Raw genomic sequence first — 26,033 nt, forward strand, 5'->3', positions numbered from 1 at the left:
CAGCTCAATATTTCACATGTCCAAATGTTACAAAAGATGAATGTATATGATGGCGGTGTTGGGGGTAAATACACATCCATATAAATATAGTTCATTATACTGTATATACTGTAGCTATAAACACAAGACAATAAAACTGACCAAGCAAGCAAGGTGCATGCTCTACATTTAAATCCCATTAAGTTTTGTATAAAAATGTATAAATTACATATGCAAATAATTGTTTGGTTAAACTGATTCAAAGCCAATTGTGGATTTCTACTAAGACCAGCAACCAAAATGCTTCAAATAGTGTGCCATGTACAGTACAATTAGCAAGGAGTACTGATAAAAGCAGCAATATAATATAGATAACCATTAAACAAGACACAAGCATTTCATAAAAACAGGTATTGCATTACTATCTAAGTAACCAACACTGTGGTGGGCAATACTATAGAGGGGTCTTTGGCGTGATTTTAGCCAAGCATTATAAGGACACATCTATCTGTACATAACTATATTCCTCTACATGGATCTTATTTTTTTAGAGATCAAACCTACCATGAATATATTTACACACGATGATAGCAACACTAAAAATAACATCAAATCTAATAAAGAAGCAAAGTATAGGGGAAATAAACACTATTTTATTAAATACAGCCATCTAAATCCATGCTATTCTAAGAAACGTGTCATTGTGTAAATGCTGCATAAAATAATTTTAAAATGATATTGAAATATAATGTGCAAACATTTCAGGGAAGCTACTAACAAGTTAACATGAATTGCTAAAAATGTTACAATAGCAGTAAATGTGACAGCATTGGAAAAATCTGCGCCACAATTACGCTAAATCCCCCCCCCAAATTTTTTTCTAAATATATAATATGTGTGACGAGAAAAAAATACAATTAAAATTAAAATAATAGTATAAAAAAAAAATGACTTAAAACTTACACTGGAGGAGCGTTGCTAAAACCGTCAGATAGATCCACGTCCCCATGGCTTGTTGTCGGAGATCTTATCACAAGCACTGAACTATCATGATGATAGGCTGTGTAAGAGATTTTGAAGCCTCTGTAGTGGGTGAGGCTTGTCTACTATTTACCTATATAGGACAGGAAACCTCAGAAGATAAACCTGTTCTGTCTCCTGGCAATATCTCCGCTTACGTAAGAACACAGTTACAATTGAGTTTACAGAATTCCTAGAATGATGCTCTATGAATTGTCGGAGGTTGCACCAGTATAATTTGGTCTGTATGCATTTCTCCCAATGATGTGGGATTGGTGCTCTCTAGTATTGTGTTGACGGTTAAGAGTACAAAATGTTGCACTCTTGTGGTGGAAAAAAGTCACATGATTAAGGGTAGCTGCAAAGCAACCCTACCCCCCCCCCCCTCTCCCCCCCCAAAAAAGTCTTGCTTTGTTACCCCAGCATCGTGGAACAAGGTCTAAATTATAGATGGGTACAGTGACATGCAGTAGTAGTTTGTTAAAATATGGTAACGCTGCAGGAGGCGTCTTGTGTAAATATACACCGCCTGCCGGCTTCTGTGATTCGGTGCTCTACCTGAAGACGCACCATCGGATCGCTTGCACAAACATCGGCCATCTGAGTAACGTCCAGGTTATTCGGGATAGCCAGGCTGTTAACACTTCCAGGGCCATTAAATCTGTGTCGGAAGACAGCCCCTAGCTTCGGCACTCCCAGAAAATGGGACCGACACACAACCGTTTTCTGAACCGCAGCCCAGCACTGCCCTGTCCCAGTGCCTCAACAGCCACAGTATGCCAATCGTGCTGCAGCTCAGGGGCCGTGCGGCCGTAGTGGCAGAAAGAGACCTGCACACGCGCACCACAGATCCTTCGCAGGCCTCTAACCAGCGTAGATGTACGTAAACCATCGGGTTTATGTACATCTCAGAATTAGGCCCTATGATTGCACGTTCTCATGGGGCCAGGTTGTACAAAGGACACTTTTAGTGCTGGGGTTCAGGCCACTACAGGTATGTACTGTAGGATTGTTTAGCAGGGACTTGTTTTGTTTTTGAAAGTTTGCAAAACCAAATTGGTGACAGAAAGAGATATTCGTAGCATCTCTATGATAATCGAGGATGTCATGTCCTGAGATTGACAAGTGCAGTAGAAACCGGGTGCGACACCCCCCTCTCCCCACTAATGGAAAGAAAGAGAGAAACAGGGTCGTATCTATAATGGGTGCAGGGTGTGCAGTGCACACGGGCCCCTGGGTCCAGGGGGGGGGTCCGCACCGCAAATCCTGCACCCATACTTTTTTTTTTCATACTTAGCTCTCCGATGTCCCACGGAATAGCACTGGGAAACGCCTGGAAAATGGCCACAGTGGCCTTTTTACCGGCGTTTTGTGCATGCGCAGTAGGAAATCACAGGAAAAATGGCTGCCGCGCCATTTTTCCAGTGAACTGCGCATGCTCAGTAGACTCCAGGCACACTCTAGTGCCCGAAGTCTTCTGCTGCTGTCAGTTCACTGATGGCAGTCGGGGAGAGAGGAGGGGGACCTGGACGAGGAGTGAACACGGGCTCCCTCCTCTCTTAATACGCCCCTGGAGAGAAGGCAGCCAGTACTGCAGCCGGGGTACATACAGGGCAGATTAAGGGAGAGGAGAGACCCCTCTACTTCAGCAATAAAGATAGGGGAAATAAAATTGTGAGTGGGATCACATTTGTAGCAGAGTAAGCGGTGATAGTGTACCGGGTGACACAACCTGTTTGGGTCAATGTGGCTATCAATATGAAATGCAAGCAGACGTGCTGGGAGCAGTAGTCCTCCAGACAGAAAGTAAAACCAGGGTATAATGCAGTTTGGCCATGGCACATGTGGTGGTGAATGTGTAACACTGTTGTTGGTGCTGGTTGTGGCTAGTCCACACGTGGTACGGCTTAACCAGTTCTTAGATTTATTGAATCAGATTGAACAACAATAGCATATGACGCAGGCAGGCTTGGACTGGCCCACAGGGGTACAGGGAAAATCACTGCCTGGGGGCTCACCCCCTCCTCTAGGTATCATGTTCCAGACTGTATACTGAATTGTACATTGTTACTCTATAATAGGGTCAGTTACTTTGTGGAGCAGGATCACTCATAAACATTCTTGGTTTTTCTACTATAGAAACTACACCAAGATTTGCCTAATCTTAGCCAAGTTAGCTAAGTTAGCCAAGCAACTGTGGTGTGATGACCACTCCCTTTAAGTATGGGCCCCTATTGTTGCATTCCCCCCGGTGGGTCCTTTATGCCTCAGTACGACACTGGACACAGGGTTATCACAGGTGTAACATGTGTCAGGAGAGAAACTATGTTTGTGGCTGGTCAGACTTGCCGCATATGCTGCATGCATGGCCGCAACTAGGGGGGGGCTGAGGGGTCATGTGCAGCGGGCGCCATCCTGCAGCGGCACCGGCCACACAATTTTCTGTGCCGGAGGTCTGCAGATAGAGACCTCCGGCTGATGCGCGCCGGACATTGAAAAATTGGTGGAAGATCCCGCCCGCCCTCCTGCTGCTGGAAGGTAGGGTTAGCGCTCGGGGGGGGCGGAGAGGGAATGAGAGGGGCGGCAGTGCTGCACTGGGCGCACTGCCGTCTAGCTACGGCACTGCTGCATGGCTGCCCGATCTGCATCGATGTTACCGATGTTTACATTGTTGTACGTCGTCGGATGGATATGAGAAGTCAGCAGTGGGCGTCCCTATGCTCGGCTGTGCTTTTGAAGGCATTAGCATATTTAGAAACTTAGATCCGTAAGGGCATGCAGTTGTGATTGCATAAAACCTCTATTGTCCTAGGGTCTGTTTACACTATCACACTTAATTAAATGAATAAAGACACAGACAACCAGATTGCCAATGAAAATTGTCAACTTTTATTTATTATTATAAACATGAGTATGGTGGCAAAGGAGGGACGGTGTAGGTGAAAGAGTCAGTATGTGAGGTAATATCCAATATAACACTCAACATAAGAGGTCCAAGATCCAACCCAACCTCACCACCATCTCGAGAGGGGGGGATAAGCGGCCACCTGTCAACCACTCTTGGAAATAACTCCGGGAAGGATGGTGGCCAACTGCCCACCCCACCCATCCCAAACTTGTGGTGCCCTGTCAACCTGTCACGTCATGAGATCAAGGAGTCCACCTGGATCGGTGATGCCCCAATCACCCATGGGGCAATCGCCAATGCCCACGTTGACAGTACCCCTAACACCTCAGGGCACTTACAAACTGACCACATGCCAACCAGACCGTCCCACCCGCCAAGGTTCAATGAACCCCGCCACCATACCCTCAATTCCTTCAAAACCTTAACCTACAACTCAAGGTGCATACACACGTAACGATTTTTTGAACGATGTAATTATAACAACGTCGTTATCGTTCAAAAAATTGTTCAGTTTCTGAGTTATAATGATTAATGATTATCGTTCATGCGCGTTCCCGTTTGTAGTTTGTAGTTCATTCTGACTGACCAACTGGATGATTTTCATTAAGGGAAGTTACAAAAATTACACTTTAAAAAATCTGACAGATAATCTGACAGAAAATCATTCATAAAATCGTTGGTAACAAAATCGTTGTGTGTGTATGTAGCTTAAGGCCTGAAATCTTTATCTAATACTCACTACTAAACTAATTGTACATTTATTGTTTTTTTTTTTATTACTTACAGTATATATACAAGTTTATTCAAATGTTTGCAATAGTCTATTGATTATTAGGTAAATCAAAACCAGGCATTGCTGCCAAATATCTCAAGCATATGTATTTTCTCTAGTTAATAGATGTATAGATACATTTGTTAGCTTTGTGGCATTATTGCTAGCCATTCACGTGGGGAGGAGATTGGAGGCTGTTTGCAATCATTGCATACACATGCCAGGTTTCATTATTTAAGAGACTCTATTAGGCTGTAGTGCCTGGCTTTAGTGTGAAACTTAAAAGTGCATTTTAAACATAATTTCGGCGTTATACCGGCATTAAACAGAAGTCAAACAGAAGGATAACACCCCAACTTCAAACCCACAAGATATCAAAACAACATTTGGACAAAGTATAATCAAGAAGTGTGAGTTCGAAATCTCTTCACTACAAGCACCGGATCTGCATAACCAGGACATTCATCACTGGGCTCTGGGCCTGATTCAGAGCCGGACGCTCTGACCAGAGCGCTCGCTCTGAATCAGGGCCCTCCTCCATGAAAATGGAGCGTCCTCTTGGACGCTCATATAGCTGTGGGTGACCACCCACAGCTATAGCGAGCGTCCAAAATGATGGTCGCGATGGTCAAAGACCATCGTGACCATCGGGCTTGCGACGAGACCCTGCGGTAGGGTCTCGCTTCCGCAAGCCCAGGAGTGATTTTGGCTCTATCAGAGCCAAAGTCACTCCCACTGACATCATTACTGATGTCAGTGGGGCCGGCTTCAGACTGTAGGCGTTCCCATGGGAACGCCTCCGTCTGGCTGCCACACCTCCGGCACGCCCACCAAAGGGGGCGTGCTGTCAATCAACATCGACAGCACGCCCACTTTGATGCGAGACCCGGAGCGACAGCTTGGCTGTCGCAGTCCGGGTCTTGCGCATGCGCACGACGGAGCTCCCTCCGTCGTGCGCATGCGCAGTGGGGCAACATCGACCCATTTGCGAGCGTCCTTTGCTCGCGAACGGGTCTGAATGACCCCTTCTGTTTGCTCATTGTAACAACTTAACACTTGACTTGCTAATTGTGCAGACACCTTTTCTCCACTGTACTGTCACTTGCTTTTCTGCAAATCTCCTGCACTTTCACTCACATTCATACTTTATTCCTTCTTCCAGTTTTTCTCCCCCTATTCACCAGAGCCACACCATGACCTTGTTTTCTTCCACTTCCCCTTCAGTGTCCACCTAATCCACTGCTCTGCCCCCTTCTTCCACCTTTATCCTTTCCCCCTTGTCTGCTCCACCTCCTCCTTTCCTTATCTTCCCTCCTCTGTCTGCCTTCCTCCTTCTCCTCTCCCATTACTACACTTTTGTTCTCTTCTACCCACCATGGTCCTACTACCTCACCTCTAATCCCTCCTCTAAACCTCATCTCCATCCCACCTCCATCCACACAGGGCCAACTCAAGGCATGTTTGACCAGTGCAGTCGAACCGGGACGCCACTCCATAGAGGGCGCACCCCTCCCAGCCATTCTCGATTTCAGTGGGACGAAGTGTCCCTCGGTCGGCCGGGATGTTGGGCTCCTCCACCGGCGCAGCTGTGCGGTGGTGCTGGCCCCTGGGAATAAGAATGGATGCAGTGTGCATCCATTCAGTGCAGGGACTGAGCTCTGGGCAGCTGACATAGTGCTGGGCGCGCGAATACAAGGGCGACAGTCACCGGACCTGCAGGGTGCGGCAACCCCTGGAGCCAACCCTGAATCCCTAACTCCTTAAACTCCCTACCTGCCGACCGCCTACAGGTTCCCTTCCCAGCACTGGTGCCCACACTATCTTTCCACTCTATTCATCTCGGTCCCCCAAATTAATCTTAACTACTTGTTACAGCAACCCTGATAATCTCATTCACATCTCTCCCACAAACTCTGTCCCTTTATGCTGTGCCCTCTGGATTGCCAGATCGGTCTGTAATAAACTGGTACCCACCCATGACCTTTTCATCTCCAACAATTTGCATCTTCGAGCCATTACTGAAACCTGGATCTCACCCTCTGACACCAGTTCTTCTGCAGCTCTCTCCTCTGGGGTCCTCACCTTCTCTCACACCCCTCAGCCCGGGGGTCGCCTACCAACTCATACCGTCTGAACCATCCCTTACATTCTCTACATTTGAGGTTCATGCTATATGCCTCTTCCAACCAGTACACCTACGAGTAGCTATCATATAACGTCCCCCTGGCCCTCCCTCCAAATTCCTTGAGAACTTTGCTTCCTGGCTCCCTCACTTTCTCTCCTCAGACCTTCCCTCCATTATCCTAGGTGACTTAAATATTTCAATTGATATCCCCACCAAGATAAGTAAGAACTGACACCGCACTTGTTCTGTGCCTTAAGGACGCCAACTGACCAATATTTTCCTGCTGGATCTCTGAGAATCCACTCGCTGAGCGCAAATTACGCTTTCTACTCGAGCACCCCACACCTTTTACTGGCAAAGTAACCATACATGAAACCTTCCCTTAGGAAATACCGCGTCCTCCCTCTGCGTATAAACCTCAAGCCAGATTCCCAACTTCTGAAGCCTAATAGGAGTAAATGCACTAAATAGGGCCAGCAGATACCAGGGCATGACTGCTGTTTGCCAGTAGTGCAAAGGGATCTTACCCATTAAAACAGAACGTCACTGTTGCGCTAATTGTTGTTGAATCTGCTGAAGCTGTGTTACACCCATACATTTTTTTTTTTTGCAGTAGCGTACATCTCTGAATCAGGCCTTTAGTCCCAGAAGTAAGATAAGCAACTACAGGTATTCTTCCACTTCCTTCCTTTGCAATTCAGTTCACAGCATTTGATGCTCTCATGCTTCTTAGACAAGTACGTTGGAATTCGGGACCTATAGAAGACTTCCACTCTTGCCAATCATAGCTTGGTTTAGCAAGCAAGTCCAGCAAACTCCTCTCTAAACTTTAACCTGAGGTCTCCCATTGCTGCTCCTCATGGAACTCCTACTCCCTGAATGTGTTTACTTTTGTTTGCGTTTGCTTTCTGACACGCTGTCAGCTGCAGGCATACACACCTGAAGCAGCCCCCGGCATCCAGCTTAGCCACAACCATGTGACTGGCCAGCAGCACTTCTGACGGACACAGCTGAGTTGCACACACATGGCATACAGAAGCTACAGGCAAACTGGCACCACAACACAAGACCCAGCAGGGCCGAAGCCCTGTGGAACATCCTAAACAGACGCACAGCTGGCAGCAACTCCCACTGCAACAAAAGGGATAAATACCGCATGGTGCGCCATGTAAGACCACCATTGGCAGCAACTCCCGGAACTGAATAACCAGGAAGCAGAGCACCCTGAAACAACTAGGACAGAATCGACACCCAGACAAACAAACAAACCAGAGGCAGCGTCTCCCAGCCACCGCAGGCACCTCACCTGGACCATGCAGAATGGGCAAGACATAGAAATGCAGGACGCTGCTCTCTGTCATTAGCATCTCCAATACAGGCACACAAGGAAGTGTGGACATTTATTCTGTATGAACAATATTGACTCTCCTTCACTTTATTGATTTTCTACGGGAACTCTATGATGCGACATTTCATTGTGTCATTACAACTTGCTGTAATATTTCTATATTATTGCACAATACGAACTGTAATGTATCTGCACAGTACGTAGTCTCCTCATTGCTTATACCTCGATCATACAGAACAGCACACATCTATGATCCAACCTGCACATACAACAGGCAACTGTTGTCATTTACAGAAAAGGGTCCTCACTCCTGCTGTCTACTTGTCTGTCCTCATCTACTCCACCTGTGGGTGTTTTTGACAAATTAATAAACTGTTCCTCAATTCATGTCATAAATGTGTTATTGTGTGTATTCCTTTTACACATTTATTTCTTTCAAAAACAATATGAGTGTCAAAAAAGTGTCCCAGACTTTTTTTATTTTAAACGTTTTTGACACTTTCTAGTCTTTACAACACCCTGTTGCTTTTGATGAATCACCTGGCAACAGCTGAATCTAGTTGGGTTCAGGGGCCCAAACATCAGCAATCAGAAGACAACAATTTATGATTCTGCTATTTTTTTCCCCAATCCACCAATCTGCACCCAGACATTACCGATATTTTTCAGTGATTTGCAGATCATTTTCAGGAAAGACAGATCTGCCAATCGTGAAAAGGCTCATCCTTTTACTAGTAACGGTTGGCAAATCTCTGATCGTTACCATACAGTAGCAATCTACAGCCCAGGTGGTCTGTGAAATCCAACTTGTTGGACAACCTGATTCTTATGATTTTTGGTCAGAATCGGCAGTTGGCGTACACAATACATTTCTGATATTTTTTTCCCCCCATTCATCTCTCCCCTCCAGTCTGTCCTTAATGCTGCTGCTCGGCTTATCTTCCTCTCCAAACGCTCTACATCTGCCTCCCCTCTCCTATAAGCCGTCCACTGGCTCCCCTTCCCTTTGAGAACCCAATTTAAGGTTCTCACACTCGCTTACAAAGCCCTCAACCAATCTTCTCCCATTTATATCTCTGATCTCATCTCCCTTCACTCTCCTCTCCGCCCTCTTCGTTCAACTAATGCACGCCGCCTCACATGCCAACTGATTACTTCCTCCCACTCCTGCCTCCAAGATTTTGCCCGCACTGCTCCCCACCTCTGGAACTCTCTCCCACTCCCCATCAGACTCTCCACCTCTTTGCAATCCTTCAAACGGGCTCTCAAGACCCACTACTTAATCAAAGCCTTCCAGCTATCATTCTAACTCCCTGCTACATGCTCCTTCCTCCCCATCTACCCCATCTGTGTCACCCCTGTTTGTCTTCCCCTCCCTCTCAGAATGTAAGCTCTTACGAGCAGGGCCCTCTGCCCTCTTGTGCTTCTCCCTACTTTAGTTTAATCCACTTCTTACTCTCCACTAGGGCACCTAACACTTGGTTGCTTATGCTCTGTTGCTTATCTGGGTGTTATGGTCGCTAATGTAACAATGTATATTATCCATGTGCTGGTCCTGTATTGTATTGTTCTGTAAGTCGCTTGTCTACAACTTGTTTATGTACTTTGTAAGGCGCTGCGGAACACTTGTGGCGCCATATAAGTAAATGATAATAATAATAATCTACAAAATAGGGAATTACCCCGATCCATGGCAAATGTATAGGAGCCATTCGTTTTTGCAACTCATGTATTTTCTACTAATGACACCAGGGCCATATTGAGGAGTGTGCGGCCAGTGCCGCTGCCTAGATGGCAAGGCCGAGAGGGCATCATCTTGGCTGAGCAGATTGCACATTTTTGCAGCTAGCAGAGAGGGTCTACATAGAAATTGCAGGGCGCATATATAGGAAAATGACTGGCACCCATCTTACCGCTCCACAGGGCATGGGGGGGCTAAACCAATGGGCCATATTCAATTAGCGGTGATAATATCATCCGTTTTTACAGATTTTTGCGTGATATTTATCACCTATTCCAGCTTGCGCGCTCTCGTTTTCTGCCAAAAAAACATGCGAAAACAGGTAAGTGCGATAAATGCATCCCTTACCCTAAAAAATGGCTAACGTACATCGGAAATCAATTTAGAAGTATATTATTGGCCGTAATAAAAGTATTTAGGGTACGTAAGTTGCGTCAGTTGGCTGTAATTTGTGTATTTGAAAAAATTATAGAAAGTAATTTTTTTTCCAGGAAATTACTGTTGCACGTAAATTGGGGGTACGTTAAAATGGGTGCAGGTATATTTTTGTGTCGTAAAAGCGCATTTTTAAAAACATTTTTAAAAAACCACCTGTCGCATCCATATAGCCCCCCTGATATACCAGACCCAATACGTTAAACCCATTTTCAAAGATTTTTTGTTTTCTTTCACCCAAAACTTGACCGGTCGGTTTTGGCCAAATTATGCAAATTACAAAAACTTTTGGGGTAATTTATCATTAAGGGGGTGTGTCTAATGGATTCTGAAAGAAATCCCCAAATTTTTAGTCAAAAATAGGGAGTTTGCTTTTTTTTATTCACCTGGTCTGAGATGGTGAAAACTTTTTGCCTGTTTCACGCTATCCGATTATCGTGGGTGCGATAATTTACTGCGAAATTGTGGGTGCGATAACGATATTATCGCGGGTACGATAATTTACCGTGATATTGACACTTATCGCACCTAATTGAATACAGCCCTTTGTTTTATTTTGAGTTTGTAAACATTAATGCAGTCAGCCCTATTCCCTTTTCCTTTATTTTTGTTGTTAGTGTGTGTGTGTTTGTGTGCGTCTGTGTGTGTTTGTGTGTGCGCGCAGCTAATCTAGCGTGGGCTTTTTTGTAAAATTTATTTTTATATTTAAAAAAAAGTTCTACATTAAGGGAAACACAATTTATTCTGATTCGCACGCAATGCCAATATTCTGGCAAAGGGTCAATGTTTTTAAACTGCGCATGCGTCTAAGTCGGTAAAAAGTGACACAACGCATGTGTCCTATGAGGCGCAGTTGTGATTGAGACGCACAGCCTTGGCAATGTACTGGAAATGTGGTGGGCTTTCGTGAGCGGTGACTGGGAGATGGTTATTCAGCTGCGTGGCGATGTACCGTCTTTTGGGCAAGTTATTGGAGGATTACGGGTGTGTCGCAGAAGTAGTTGCGAACTCAGGGCCTGATTTAGAGATGTGCACTAACACGATGGTTGGTGCACATCTCCGATTGTTAGAGGACTGCGCATGCACAGGAGGTGTAATGCGCATGTGCAGCCACCCATCTGCAAGTCCGCTCGCAGTGTCCCCCAGCCGCAGCCTGATTGACAGGCTGCGGCGTCTGAGAGGCGGAGCGGGGGTGTTCCTGGGCAGTGTTCCCGGAAACGGGAGCATGTCGTCCCCGTTTTCTGGGAGGAGCGAGGCTAGGGTCTGCGACGGTGGACTCATATTTCCTGGCCTTGCAAGCTGCCAGGACCCGGTCAGGCTGCGGTAAGCTTCATCTACCGCAGCCTGGCCAAAGGGGCAACCATCGTGCTCGACAGTCGCGATGGCAATCACAAGCTGCGACCTCAGTCGCATTCGCATTTTAGATGGACGGAATTGCACATCCGCTTGTGTGCGGCTCTGGCAACTCCGTCCATCTCAGAATCAGGCCCTCAGATGCTTAATCGCTTGGAGGCCATACTTTTACAGAGAGTCTGCACTATAGCAGGCACAGCAGGGTGCTACTCAAAATCACCCCACAGGATTTTATAAGGGGGGTTTCCAAGTGGGGAGAAAGATCCCCACAATAAAGAGACCGAGACACACAAACACAAGGAGGGAGATAGGAACATATATGGCGAGACAGAAGTACAGAGATAAAACAAACATACCCTTATTGGAAGCAGGGAAGGAGGAGAAGTGATCACATGGAGCCAGGGGCTGACTGGCAAATTTTAGCCTGGGGGGCAAGCACACAGCACTGGCCCATTACCAGTGTAGATATGTACCTGCATAAGAATGTTCACCAGCTCATATGTTCCGCTTCCACTGCACAGGTACCACTAGAAGCTGATTGGATGTCTTGTACAGCTGATGTTCCGCTATTCTACACAGCAGGAGTGATGTCACCAGCCATCGGAAAGTAACCTTCGGAGAGGAGCATGCAATGGTGCAAATGGGGAAGACCATTGCAATCCCAGTAACGAATGGAAAAAAATCTCCATCGGATCAGGAAACATCGATGGTTGCCAATAATGATTTTTTTGATGTCCATCCATGACTAGTTCTGCATAAGCTTTATTTTGTTTGTTAACAAATGTAACCTTATTTTGAGTTATGTTTAACAGACTGAAGTTCCCCTTGAATCTAGCCCTTGGGGTAGACATACCACAGCTTCAGAACTTAGGTCCTAAACCAGGGTTAGCCAACTCTTGTGCTCGAGAGCTGCCAACAGTTCATGTTTTCCAGGCCACCGGTGGATCTGCATTAGGAATGAATGCATCTGTGACAGTTAGTCTTGACTACACCTACTGTTAGTAGCTTTCGAGGACCGGGTTGGCTACCCTTATCCTAAACCATACATAAAAGCTTCTAGACAGATGAAGAGTCAGGTGGAGCCCAGCATAGGCGTAACTACCAGCTGCAGCTATGTGCCCAGAGCCCATCATCCTTGTTACATGTGTTGCAGTATACATTTTTCACCATTGGGTGGTACATAAGAGCCCTTACAAACTTTTGCTATGGGGTCATCAAATACCTAGTTACACCCCTGAGCCCAGTTTAGATGTTGCCAAGAAAATCAACCGCTAGGTTCTGATGCATAAGCACCCTCTGACTTTGGTGGAATGCTTTCTGTAAAACCCTATATGTAATAACAATGACAATGATATGTTTCTAGGAGGAGTGGGATGGTTTATGCCCCAGGCTTGTCCAGGGGCTCCTGCGTATCGAACTTCATCACATGCAGAAGCAACAAAGTGTCATAGCCGGTGAATCTGTCATGCTTGTAAGATTTAATTTCACTGGGCCTAGATGAATGTTTCACCCTTTAATGTTATCTGTCTTCCATCGGTATGAAAACTGGATCTTACCTACACTTGGGAGTGGTTTGCATTCCTGCCCTGACAAAGACCTTCATGTGGGGCTTAGCATATGGCAACAGAGCTCCAGTTGGCCCAACCCTCCCGACTTCTCAAAATTTTCCAATTACGTTAAAAAAATATATATATATATATATTCTGAAAAGGCCACATTTTAATGAGGAGTACATTCTAACTTGGCAGCCGTGTAAAGGTAAACATGTTTTATCACTTGCAAAGAGTGACGCCCTTACTGTTACCTGTGTAGTTGCAAATTGTAAAAGCTATCTGTGCTACATCTTTACAGTATATTCCCTTCAACTTGATTCTGAAAGTATGGGTCCCTGTAAAACTGGGGGGTTAACTTTAGAGCACAGCTGAACACAGAGGTAATCAACATCTAACTTTGTGGCTCGTCACCAGGCTGCGCAATATAACGCAGAGCTGTTGTGCAAAGCAATAGGGTGGGTTTTGTAGAGGCTTAGCAGGAGTTTTCTGGAAGGTGGGTGAATTGGTGCTTGCTAATGGGATATGAATGTCAGTGCAAGGGGGCAGCAAAGCAGTGGAAAATCATAAAGATGTACTTTTATGTCGCAATGTAAATTTGATGCAAGTTTCAGAGATTGGACTAAACTGAAGCTATTCCTTACTTTTCTCATTATCCAACACTACAAAATAAAGTCAGTCTCTTGCTTTATCTCTGTTTCTCCAAGATTTGATGAATCTTCCCCTATGTGTTGCGAGAGGACGGGGACCTGTAGACCTCTCAGTTCATGGGTGGAATAAAGTGGATACGATAAGACAGTGGTTCTCAAACTCGGTCCTCAGGACCCCATACAGGTCACGTTATTGCAGGTCACCCAGCAGGTGCACAGGTGTACTCATTACTCACTGACACATTTTAAAAGATCCACAGGTGGAGCTAATTATTTCACTTGTGATTCTGTGAGGAGACCTGGAAAACATGCACTGTTTGGGGTCCTGAGGACCGAGTTTGAGAACCTGTGCGATAAGATGAAGGGAGTGGCCTCAGAAGGAACAGACTAAACTACTGAAGCATTTTTACGTCAGTGGAACTATGGAAAGATGGAATTTGACAATTGTTTTAAATCATTGAAGAAAATTAGAGGAAAGGGACATCATTTAACCTGTTCCGAGACAAGCTCACCTACAGACCTGTCCCGAAGCTGGGGAAATTCAAAAGTGACCTAGGGCTTATCTTGTTAGGGGCATGATCCCAATAGGATGATTGAGTAGTTAAGGCCCCCATACATCAGCACTTGATTGCAGCAATCGTGCAATTTGCAATCAATTGTGTATAAACATCTTTCCCTTTTTCAATCGATTGCAGAATTGCCACAGTCGATTGAAAAAGGGAAAGATTTTTATACACAATCGATTGCAAATTGCACAATTGCTGCAATCAATTGCTGATATATGGGGGCCTTTAGATAGACGAAGGGTGTGGTAAATTTTGCATTTGTTTTCTTGGGATCTTGAAAGGCATATCATACTTTAGGAGGAACCAGGCCAGATGTACCCAGGTAACATTTTATACTTAAGTGAATTTTACGTCTGATTGCCATGGAGGGGGGTCTTGAATGATGACCTTTATATATCATTAGTACCTGCTGTATGTACTAGAATTATTATTATTATTATTACTATTATATCACTGCCAGATTATATCGAGAACCCAAATGCATAACATTGTATAGTAATATTGGAACATAATTTGTGTGTGTATGGGGGAAGAGGGGGGGTTCTGTACACTCTGCTCACTTATATTTACAATCCAAAGGGAAACATGGGAAGTTAAGAATTAGTTTCACTCTTTCTTAACATCTTTGATGCATAGGTGCAGGACGAGTTCTACTCACCCTTAGCATTGAAGAGGTTAACTAGTCTCAAAACTCTGACAAAGACTTTTGAAAAACAGAGAGCGATACATTCTTGCACCTTGCCGACACGATGCAATACAGAGAGCCTCCTCTAGATGGCTTATAGATTGGGGTTTTGCATTGTACCTTGCTGCTTTTTTTTTTTTTTGATACAAGAAAACTTCATCAAAGTTAAATAGCGCCGGATGGATAGTTAAAGAAGGACATGTCTGCACAATATGAATAATGGTGTATATATTACTGGCCTTTTAAAGGAAATAGGATGGCAGCCTAAATTCATTCTCTTTATTTTTTTTCTTTTTTCTTTCAGATTACACAGAGAATGGCAGAAAGAGGGTGCGTGGTGTTACTGTATGTACATTTGACATATACCCATGACTGTAGTGTGGAGTCAGAGACCACGAGGGAAGTACAGCCCTGTAACTCCATCACTGTATGGCTGGCAAGTTCTTGCACAATGATCAGGTCGCACTGGGAGGCTGGAGATTGGGGAAGTGGGCATAAAGATGCCGAATTACCTAGGGATTATTTTTTACTTAATCCAGCTAGAATGGCAGATGGGGTTGGAAACAGCAATTCCATCAAATTGAGATACTGTATGTATCATCATGGGGTTGGATATGATTTGCCATGGGTTGGGATGCTGACTACATCCCCAGTAGAATATATTGTGGTTGATGTATTCAGCAGTGTACAGAGTTGAGAACTGGACCAGAGGAGAAGTTGCCCGAGAAACCAATTAGCTTCTACCTATCATTTTATAGAATGTACGTGAAACATGCCACCTAAAGGGTATTGACACCCACTCCGCTACAGACAACTAAACTCCGTACACACGTTTAGGACCATGCCCTGATGGGATCTCATTTCGGTCAAGACCTGAGAATTCAGTCACCTGTTACTGTGAGATCCCTGCCCCTGTGCATGAGTCCACCAGTCCGCAAAGCAAGTCTCAAGAACTGTTATACCCCTTTTACACAGGAGCTAAAACCCGGGTTTTTGAAGGGTTAACCCGGGCAGCTCCCTGGTGTAAAAGGGGTGAGGGTTGGATCGCCGGGTCGAGTGACCCAGCAATCCAACCCAGGTAACTAGCAGGGTTTCACATGGGCGTAGCCCGTGAAACCCTGCTGTGAGAACAGCGCACTCCGGGTCACGATGACCTGGAGTGCGCTGCTAGCCGGCCAATTGGTCCGGCTTCAGTGGCACTTGGAGATGACATCATCTCCAAGTGACCACTTTCACTCCGCAAAAGCTGGGTCTATGCAGACCCGACTGCGGTGTGAGCGGCGCTGACTCGGGAATATCCCGAGTCGGCACCGGCAAAATTCCGGGTCTGATCCGGATAGGAACTTTGGCCCTCATTCAGAGCCGTTCGCTATTTGTGGTCGTTCGTTTTCTAAAAAGGGGTGGCTATTCAAATGAACCGTTCGCACTTTGCGGACTGTTCACGCCTCTAAGTCTGAACGAGCGAGCAAAACATGCGAACGTAAATTTGAAAAATACGCCCCCTGGCCGCTCGCACCATACGTCATGTCCGCTATTTATTAGATTCATCGAGTACATCAACCAGCGTATGAACTGCTCGCTATTCTTGGGGCTGGTTTTTTCAACCACTATTTTGCATGCAGTTCTGAGTTAAAAAAAAAACAAGTGACGTGGTCAATGACGCTGCCGGATTAATTATGCACTCCCTTAAAACGCCCGTTTTGACCTTTAAGCACGCCTGCGATCGGATTTCCACTCCCCGTTTTCAAGCACCTTCCCCTGTTACCACCCACATATGCCTCCTCCTGTCACTCAAAATAGCAGGCATTCGCTATTTTGCGAACACATGAATTTCGGCCGCACTGACTGGTTCGCGCATGCGTATTACGATCCGTACGCATGCGCAGTTGGGCAAACATCGCTCGGAGCGAACGAGCTGCCGCTTACGAGTGGCTCTGAATCAGGCCCTTTGTTCCAACTCCGTGTCAGACCCGGAATTTAGGTGGAAAAGGGGTATTAGTCACTCTCTGTCTACTCTGCCCTGCGACAGAGGAGTCTCTTATAGTCAAGTATAAACAAACCATTTCTTTAATGTATTTTATTCAGCTATGTAATACACAGACTTTGACATGGGCCATCAGTGGCTGTTCTTATCTTTAAAGCAGGCGAGTCACTATTGATTTAACCTCTGGACATACAGTATGATGCTTCTATTATGTATCAAATATGAATCAATAGGAATAATAGCTCTCTGTGTACTTTCCCCTGAACCGTACTCACTGTAATGTATTTGCATACAGTAATTGTTCCCTAAAAAAAGAGAAGATCTTATGATAAGGAAGCAAAGTTATATCTACTAATAAAAGGTGATCAGTCCAACATACCGTACATTCCTTTTGTTCTATATGCAGCTTCTGTTATCAGTAAAGCATTTCTTGCCGTAAGGGATAGTGGCTGTTTCCGCAATCTGCAAAATTCTCATCCGAGCCTAAAGGCTCTGAGAGTGCGGTAGACAATGAGATTTCAGCAAGCGTTGGTCAAAGGTAATTCATATACAGTATGTAATTATGTATCGTACGAAAACAACAACCCATTGTACAGCAAGTTTATTTCTCACTGTCTAATTGTCTTTCATTTCTAAAGACATTGGAGCTCATTCAGAGCCGCTCGCATGTGGCCGCTCGCTCGTTCGCGGCCGATGGTAAGCGACCGCGCATGCGTACGCTTCATTCTGCGCGTGCGTGAACTACACAGAGCGATCGGAATCTGCTCGCTCGCCCAGCAAAGACAGCCAAGTGTAATGAGTGACAGGAGAGGCCGTTTGGGGTTGGTAACAGGGGCAGGACTCTAATAGAGTGGAGGTGCGAACGCAGGCGTGCCTGAGTGTTTCAATGCTGTTTCAGAGGCATGCATAATTAACAGCCAGCGTCAAAGTACACGTCACATGCCTGTTTTTTACACTGAAGTCCTCGCAGTGCTTGCGGTAGGGTAAGGCAACCACAAATGCTACGATCGCTTCCGATTGTCCTTGATGTACCAATGTTTTAATACACTTCCTGGAGATGGCGTGCGCTAGTGGGCGTCTCCTCATAAGCTAAAGGGCGTCTATAGAGACAGAGTGATCGCTCGCCAAAGCAAAGTGGGCGTGCTTATGCCTTTCCGATCGAGCGGCTGCCATACCATCACTTAGCCGAATTTGCATATGCTGGGGATGAGCGATCGCATCTAGCGAGCGGGTCTGAATCAGGTCCATTGCACAAAGCGAAGAGGCCCAGCTTTAGATCCACTCAGAATGCCGCAGGGGTCAGCCTCAAGATCTAGAGCCATCTGAAAGTGAAGATGAAGGCAGCGACACCTCAAGATTAAGGGGAGCTGATTCTTAGTCAGAAACGGTCACATCGGTGTCTTTATGCTGATGCTGGTACAAAGGCCTCCACTGGTGTTAATCCGTGCGTCTGAACATGCGAGGACTGTGGCTCCCACTCGCAGAGTCCGTAGACGCTGACGTGCCGTTTGGTGTGCCCTGAAATGCACCATAAAAGCTTGCACCAGACGTATGGCAGGAGCAGTTTCCCTGTCTGAGGATGGCCTCCTATGTCAGTGGTTCAGCGTCTTTCCCCCAGGGGCGTATTTATAATGGGTGCAGGGTGTGCTGCGCACACAGCCCCGCACCGCACATTATACTTGCCACTCTGGAGTCCCAAGTCGGCACTGGTGTCAGCGCTGTAAATAACGCCGGGAAAATGGGCGCAGCAGCAATTTTCCCGGTGTTGTTTACAGCGTTGACACCAGCGCGGTAAGTATAATGCGCCCCTGGGGGAGTGACTAAAAAGAGGCACAGAAATGTTGCATTATGGGAGTGTCTGAGGCGTGTCTCGGATGTGTTACAGGAAGCGGTTGAGTAGAAAGACGCAGAACCACTGACATAGGAGGCTATCCTCAGACAGGGAAACTGCTCCTGCCATACGTCTGGTGTAAGTTCTGATGGTGCATTTCAAGACACACCAAACGGTATGTCAGCGTCTACGGACTCTGCACATGCGCAGTATAAATCACACAGGGAAAATGGTCGTTGCAGCCATTTTCCTGGCATTTTGTGCATGCACACTATAAAAAACACAGGGAATATGGCCACCGCGGCCATTTCCCGGTGACTTGTGCATGCGCTGTAGACTGAGAGGAGGGGGTACATGACGGAGACTGAACACGGGCCCCCTCCTCTCTTGAAACGCCCCTGCACTCCCCTGTAACCTCCCGGTCACTGTCCAGGAACGCCCCTCACTTTTCTGCTACCGTGCGCCCAAATCTATACTGCGACTATCTACGTACAAAATGGTGATGCACGCATGTGCAGTTCAACTCAGACGCGTGCGCGTACGAAAAACATTATTATGACATCGACGCTGCTTCCGACGCAAAGGTATGCCAGCTGTGCCAAGACACCAGGCTCTTCCTGATAGAGAATGGTATAATCAGGGGCAAATGCATAATACGTAACAAATTGTGGGGTGATTCAGAAGTGGACGCAGATAAAGCAACGGGCGCTGCATTACTTCTGCGCATGCGTCCCGATGATTTCCAGGAGACGCAGGGCCTGATTCAGCAAGGATCGCAATTCTGCTTATACGCACGTAGCGCAGTTGCTAATTTCAGAGGTGATATGTAAATGTTTGCATTCACATTGCGAACGCAGCCTGACATAAGGACGCCCACTTCCCCTTACTCACATCTGTATACTTGGCGATAACATACAGTAGCGAAACCATTGGTAACATTGCGTAACATCGGACCCATAGGCACAGGTAAGGCAGGTCAGACCTCACTCAGGAATTGCTAACTTCAGCGCACGCTATGAGACCGCACGAGGGGTCTGGTATCGCAGTGGCTAATTTATGCACGCCCATGCAACGGCGTTGAAACACACTGGCACGCCTGCGTTCGCCCGACCACTCCCCGTCACCACCCACAAACGACACTTTCTGTCAATCACTCTACTCTGGACCTGCGTAGCCTCTGCAAATGCAGTTCCCATCACAATTGCTAGTTCGCGCACAGGCACTGCGATGCATACACATGCGCAGTGCTAATTAATCAACCGATTGCGTGCGTATTAGAAACTGCGTTCCTTGCTGAATCAGGCCCACAGATCGAAAATGCATGGAGATCCTCGCAATTTGTATGGACATTTCTGGGTGGTAATTGGGTGGGTGGCTGACAGTCACGGGGGTGTTATGGGCATGTCGGTGTCATTGACTGTGACTAAAGACACAGTTGCACTGACACCGACGGCCACGGTCACTCGGACATTCTGCCCCTGCCACAGGATAACAGATAGGCACACTTTACTTCATTCAATCATTTACGATGTAATACTCAATAAGAACCTTTTGGCCTAGAGGTGCCATAAAAACAAATACTGATACAAGAACATTTGGGAACCACTGCTCTATACCATCCCCTCCTCTATATTATCCCCCTCCTCTATATCATCCATCTCTATTATACCATCCACCTCCACTATACCATCCATCTCCATTATACCATCCACCTCCACTATACCATCCCCCTCCATTATACCATCCATTGCCTCTATACCATCCCCCTCCTCTATACCTTCCACCTCCACTATACCATCAACTGCTGCTATATACCATCCACCTCCACTATACCATCCACTGCTGATATGTATCATCCACCTCTGTTATACCATCCACCTCCATTATACCATTCACTGCTGCTATATACCATCCCCCTCCTCTATACCTTCCACCTCCACTATACCATCCACTGCTGCTACTGTATATACCATCCACCTCCATTATACCATCCACCGCTGCTATATAACATCCACCTCCGCTATACAATCCACCTTCACTGTATCATCTACCTCCATTATACATCCACATCCTCTATACCACCCCCCACCGCTACATACCATCCACATCCGCTATACCTTCCACCTCCACTATACCATCCACCTCCACTGTATCATCTACCTCTGCTATATACCATCCACCTCCGCTATGCAATCCACCTCCACTGTATCATCTACCTGTGCTATATACCATCCACTTCCATTATACCACCCCCCTCCTCAATACTATCCCCCTCCTATATATCATTCACCTCCATTACACCATCCCCCTCCTCTCTACTATCCCCCTCCTCTATATCATCCACCTCCATTATACCATCCACCTCCACTGTATCATCTACCTCTGCTATATACCATCCACCTCCACTTTACCATCCATCTCTGCTATATACCATCCCCTTCATTATACCATCCACCTCCATTATATACTATCCACCTCCTTTATACAATCTACCTTTGCTATTTATCAACCCCCTCCACTATACCAGCCACCTACGCTGTTACATCTCCATTCCCTATACCATCCTCCTCCACTATACCATCACCATTCGCTGTCCATTATCTCCATCCACTATACCATCCACCTCTGCTATACCAGCCACCTACGCTGTTCCATCTTCATCCACTATACCATCCACCTCCACTATACCATCCCCATACGCTATCCACTATTTCCATCCACTATACAATCCCCATCTGCTATCCACTATACTAACAACCTCTGCTATATAATATTCCCCTTCAATATACCATCCACCTCCATTATATACTATACACCTCCTCTACACCATCTACCTCCACTATACCAGCCACCTACTGTATGCTGTTCCATCTCCATCCACAATACCATCCAAATCAACTATACCATCCCCATCCACTTTAATAGCCACATCTGCTATACCCTCTCTCATGGCTTTACCATCCACCACTACTATACCAGCCACCTCTACTATATTACTCATCACTACTACACCATCCACCACTACTATACCATCCATCACTACTATACCATTCACCAACTAGTACACCATCCACCACTACTATACCATCTATAAACTACTATACTATCCACCTCTTCTATATACCATCCACCAACTACTATACCATCCACCAACTACTATACCATCCACCACTACTATACCATCCACCACTACTATACCATCCACCACTACGATACCACCCACCACTACTATACCATCCATCACTACTACACCATCCACTAAATACTATACCATCCATTAATACTATACCATCCATCATTAATATACAATCCACCACTACTATACCACCCACCACTACTATACCATTCATTACTACTACACCATACACCAACTACTATACCATCCACCACTACTATACCATCCATCATTGTTACCATCCACCACTACAATACCATCCACCACTAGGATACCACCCACCAACTACTATACTATCCATCATTACTATACCATCCACCTCTACTATACCACTCACCCACTATTATACCATCCACCTCTACTATACCACTCACCCACTACTATACCACTCACCCACTACTATACCATCCACCACTACTATATCATTCACATCACTACTATACCATCCATCACTACTATATCATCCACCTCTACTATAAAACCCACCACTTCTACACCATCCACCACTACTATATCATCCATCATTAATTTACCATCCACCACTTCTATACCATCATTAATATACCATCCACCACTACTATCCCATCCATCATTAATATACCATCCATCATTAATATACCATCCATCAATACTATACCACCCACCACTACTACACCATCCATCAGTAATATACCATCCACCTCTACTATAGCACTCACCCACTATTATACCACCACCTCTACTATACCACTCACCCACTATTATACCTTCCACCACTACTATACCACTCACCCACTACTATACCAACCACCACTACGATACCACCCACCACTACTATACCATCCATCACTACTACACAATCCACCAACTACTATACCATCCATCAATACCATACCATCCATCATTAATATACCATCCACCACTACTACACCATTCACCACTACTATACCATCCATAATTTCTATACCTTCCACCTCTACTATAGCATCCACCTCTACTATAGCATCCACCACTACTATACCACCCACCACTCGTATACCATTCACCACTACCAGACCATCCATCATTAATATAACATCCACCACTACAGCACCATCCACCACTACTATACCATCCATCATTAATATACCATCCACCTCTACTCCACCATCCACCTCTACTATAGCACTCCCCCACTATTATACCATCCACCTCTACTATACCACTCACCCACTATTATACCTTCCACCACTACTATACCACTAACCCACTACTATACCAAACATCACTTCTATATCATCCACCTCTACTATATCATCCATCATTAATTTACCATCCACCACTTCTATACCATCCACCAATTCTATACCATCCACCACTACTATCCCATCTACCATTACTATACCACCCACCACTACTATACCATCCACCACTACTATACCATCCATCATTCATATACCATCCACCACTACTATACCATCCATCATTAATATACCATCCACCACTATTATACCATCCATCATTAATATACCATCCACCACTATTATACCATCCATCATTAATATACTATCCACAACTGCTTTACCTTCCACTATTACTAATCCATCCACCTCTACTATACCATCCATCACTACTATACCATCCACTTCTATTATACCATCCATCACCTACTATACCATCCATCACTACTATACCATCCACCAATTACTATACCATCCATCACTACTATACCATCCACCAATTACTATACCATCCACCAACTACTATACCATCCACCAACTTCTATACCATCCACCAACTGCTATACCATCCACCTCTATTATACCATCCACCAACTACTATACCATCCACGACTATTATACTATCCACCAACTACTATACTATCCACCAACTACTATATTATCCACCACTACTATACCATCCAGCAACTGCCATACCATCCACCATTACTATCCCATCCACCACTACTGTTCTATCCGCCACTACTATACCATCCACCACTACTATACCTTCCACCACCACTATAACATCCACCTCTACTATACCATCCATCATTAATATACCATCCACCACTACTATACCTTCCAGTATTGCTATACCATCCACCTCTACTATACCATCCATCACTACTATACCATCCACTTCTACAATACCATCCATCACCTACTATACCATCCTTCACTACTATACCATCCACCAATTACTATATCATTAACCACTACTATACCATCCACCAACTACTATATAATCCACCACTACTACACCACCCACCACTACTATATAATCCATCATTAATATACCATCCACCTCTACTACACCATCCAAAAATTACTATACCATCCACTTCTACTATACCATCCATCACCTACTATACCATCCACCTCCTACAATACCATCCACCTCCTACAATACCATCCACCTCCTACTATACCATCCACCACTTCTATACCATCCACCACTACTATACCATCCACCACTACTATACCATCCACCTCCTACTATGCCATCCACTCCTACTATGCCATCCACTCCTACTATGCCATCCACCTCTACTATACCATCCATCAACTACTATACCATTCACCACTACTATACCATCCATAAACTGCCATACCATCCAGCAACTGCCATACCATCCACCACCTCTATACCAACCACCACCACTATACCATCCACATCCTACTATACCATCCACCTCCTACTATACCATCCACCACTACTATTCTATCCACCAACTACTATTCTATCCACCAACTACTATACTATCCACCACTACTATACCATCCACTTCTACTATACCATTCATCACTACTATACCATCCACCAACTACTGTACCATCCACCAACTTCTATACCATCCACCAACTGCTATACCATCCACCTCTATTATACCATCCACCAACTACTATACCATCCACCAACTACTAAACCATCCACCAACAACTATACCATCCACGACTATTATACCATCTACCAATTATTATACCATCCACCACTATTATACTATCCACCAACTACTATATTATCCACCACTACTATACCATCCAGCAACTGCTATACCATCCACCACTACTATACCATCCACCACTACTGTTCTATCCGCCACTACTATACCATCCACCACTACTATACCATCCACCTCTACTATACCATCCACAACTACTATACCATCCATCATTGATATACTATCCACAACTACTTTACCTTCCACTATTACTATACCATCCATCACTACTATACCATCCATCACTACTATACCATCCATCACTACTATACCATCCACCTATTACTATACCATCCACCACTACTATATCATCCACCACTACTATACCATCCATGACTGCTATAACATCCACCACTACTATACCATCCATCAGTACTACACCACCCACCACTACTATACCATCCATCATTAATATACCATCCACCTCTACTATACCATCCACCAACTACTATACCATCCACTTCTACGATACCATCCATCACCTACTATACCATCCATCACTACTATACCATCCACCCATCACTATACCATCAACCACTACTATACCATCCACCAACTACTATATAATCCACCACTACTACACCACCCACCACTACTATACCATCCACCACTACTATTCCATCCACCACTACTACACCATCCACCTCTACTACACACCATCCACCTCTACTACACCATCCACCACTACTACACCATCCACCACTAGTATACCATCCACTCCTACTATACCATCCACCACTACTATTCTATCCATCACTACTATTCTATCCACCAACTGCCATACAATCCACCAACTACTATACCATCCACCACTACTATGCCATCCACCTCCTACAAAATCATCCACCTCCTACAATACCATCCACCTCCTACTATACCATCCACCTCTACCATCCATCAACTACTATACCATCCACCAACTACTATACCATCCACCACAATTATACCG

At 45.3% G+C, this 26,033-nt stretch overlaps 1 protein-coding gene across 1 annotated transcript in view; it reads right to left on the bottom strand.

Annotated features, from left to right (window-relative positions):
* The window catches only part of LOC148523885 (uncharacterized), an 85,237-nt gene extending 61,760 nt beyond the window's left edge, over positions 1-23,477 (bottom strand). The window contains exon 1 of the mRNA XM_088472549.1: positions 23,360-23,477. Within this exon, the coding sequence (XP_088328675.1) occupies positions 23,360-23,477 (118 nt within the window). The remainder of the gene's footprint in view (positions 1-23,359) is intronic.
* Between the last annotated feature and the right edge of the window lie 2,556 nt (positions 23,478-26,033).

Source organism: Taudactylus pleione, unplaced genomic scaffold, assembly GCF_031769625.1.
Source record: "Taudactylus pleione unplaced genomic scaffold, aTauple2 ptg000126l, whole genome shotgun sequence".
NCBI classification, from domain to species: domain Eukaryota; kingdom Metazoa; phylum Chordata; class Amphibia; order Anura; family Myobatrachidae; genus Taudactylus; species Taudactylus pleione.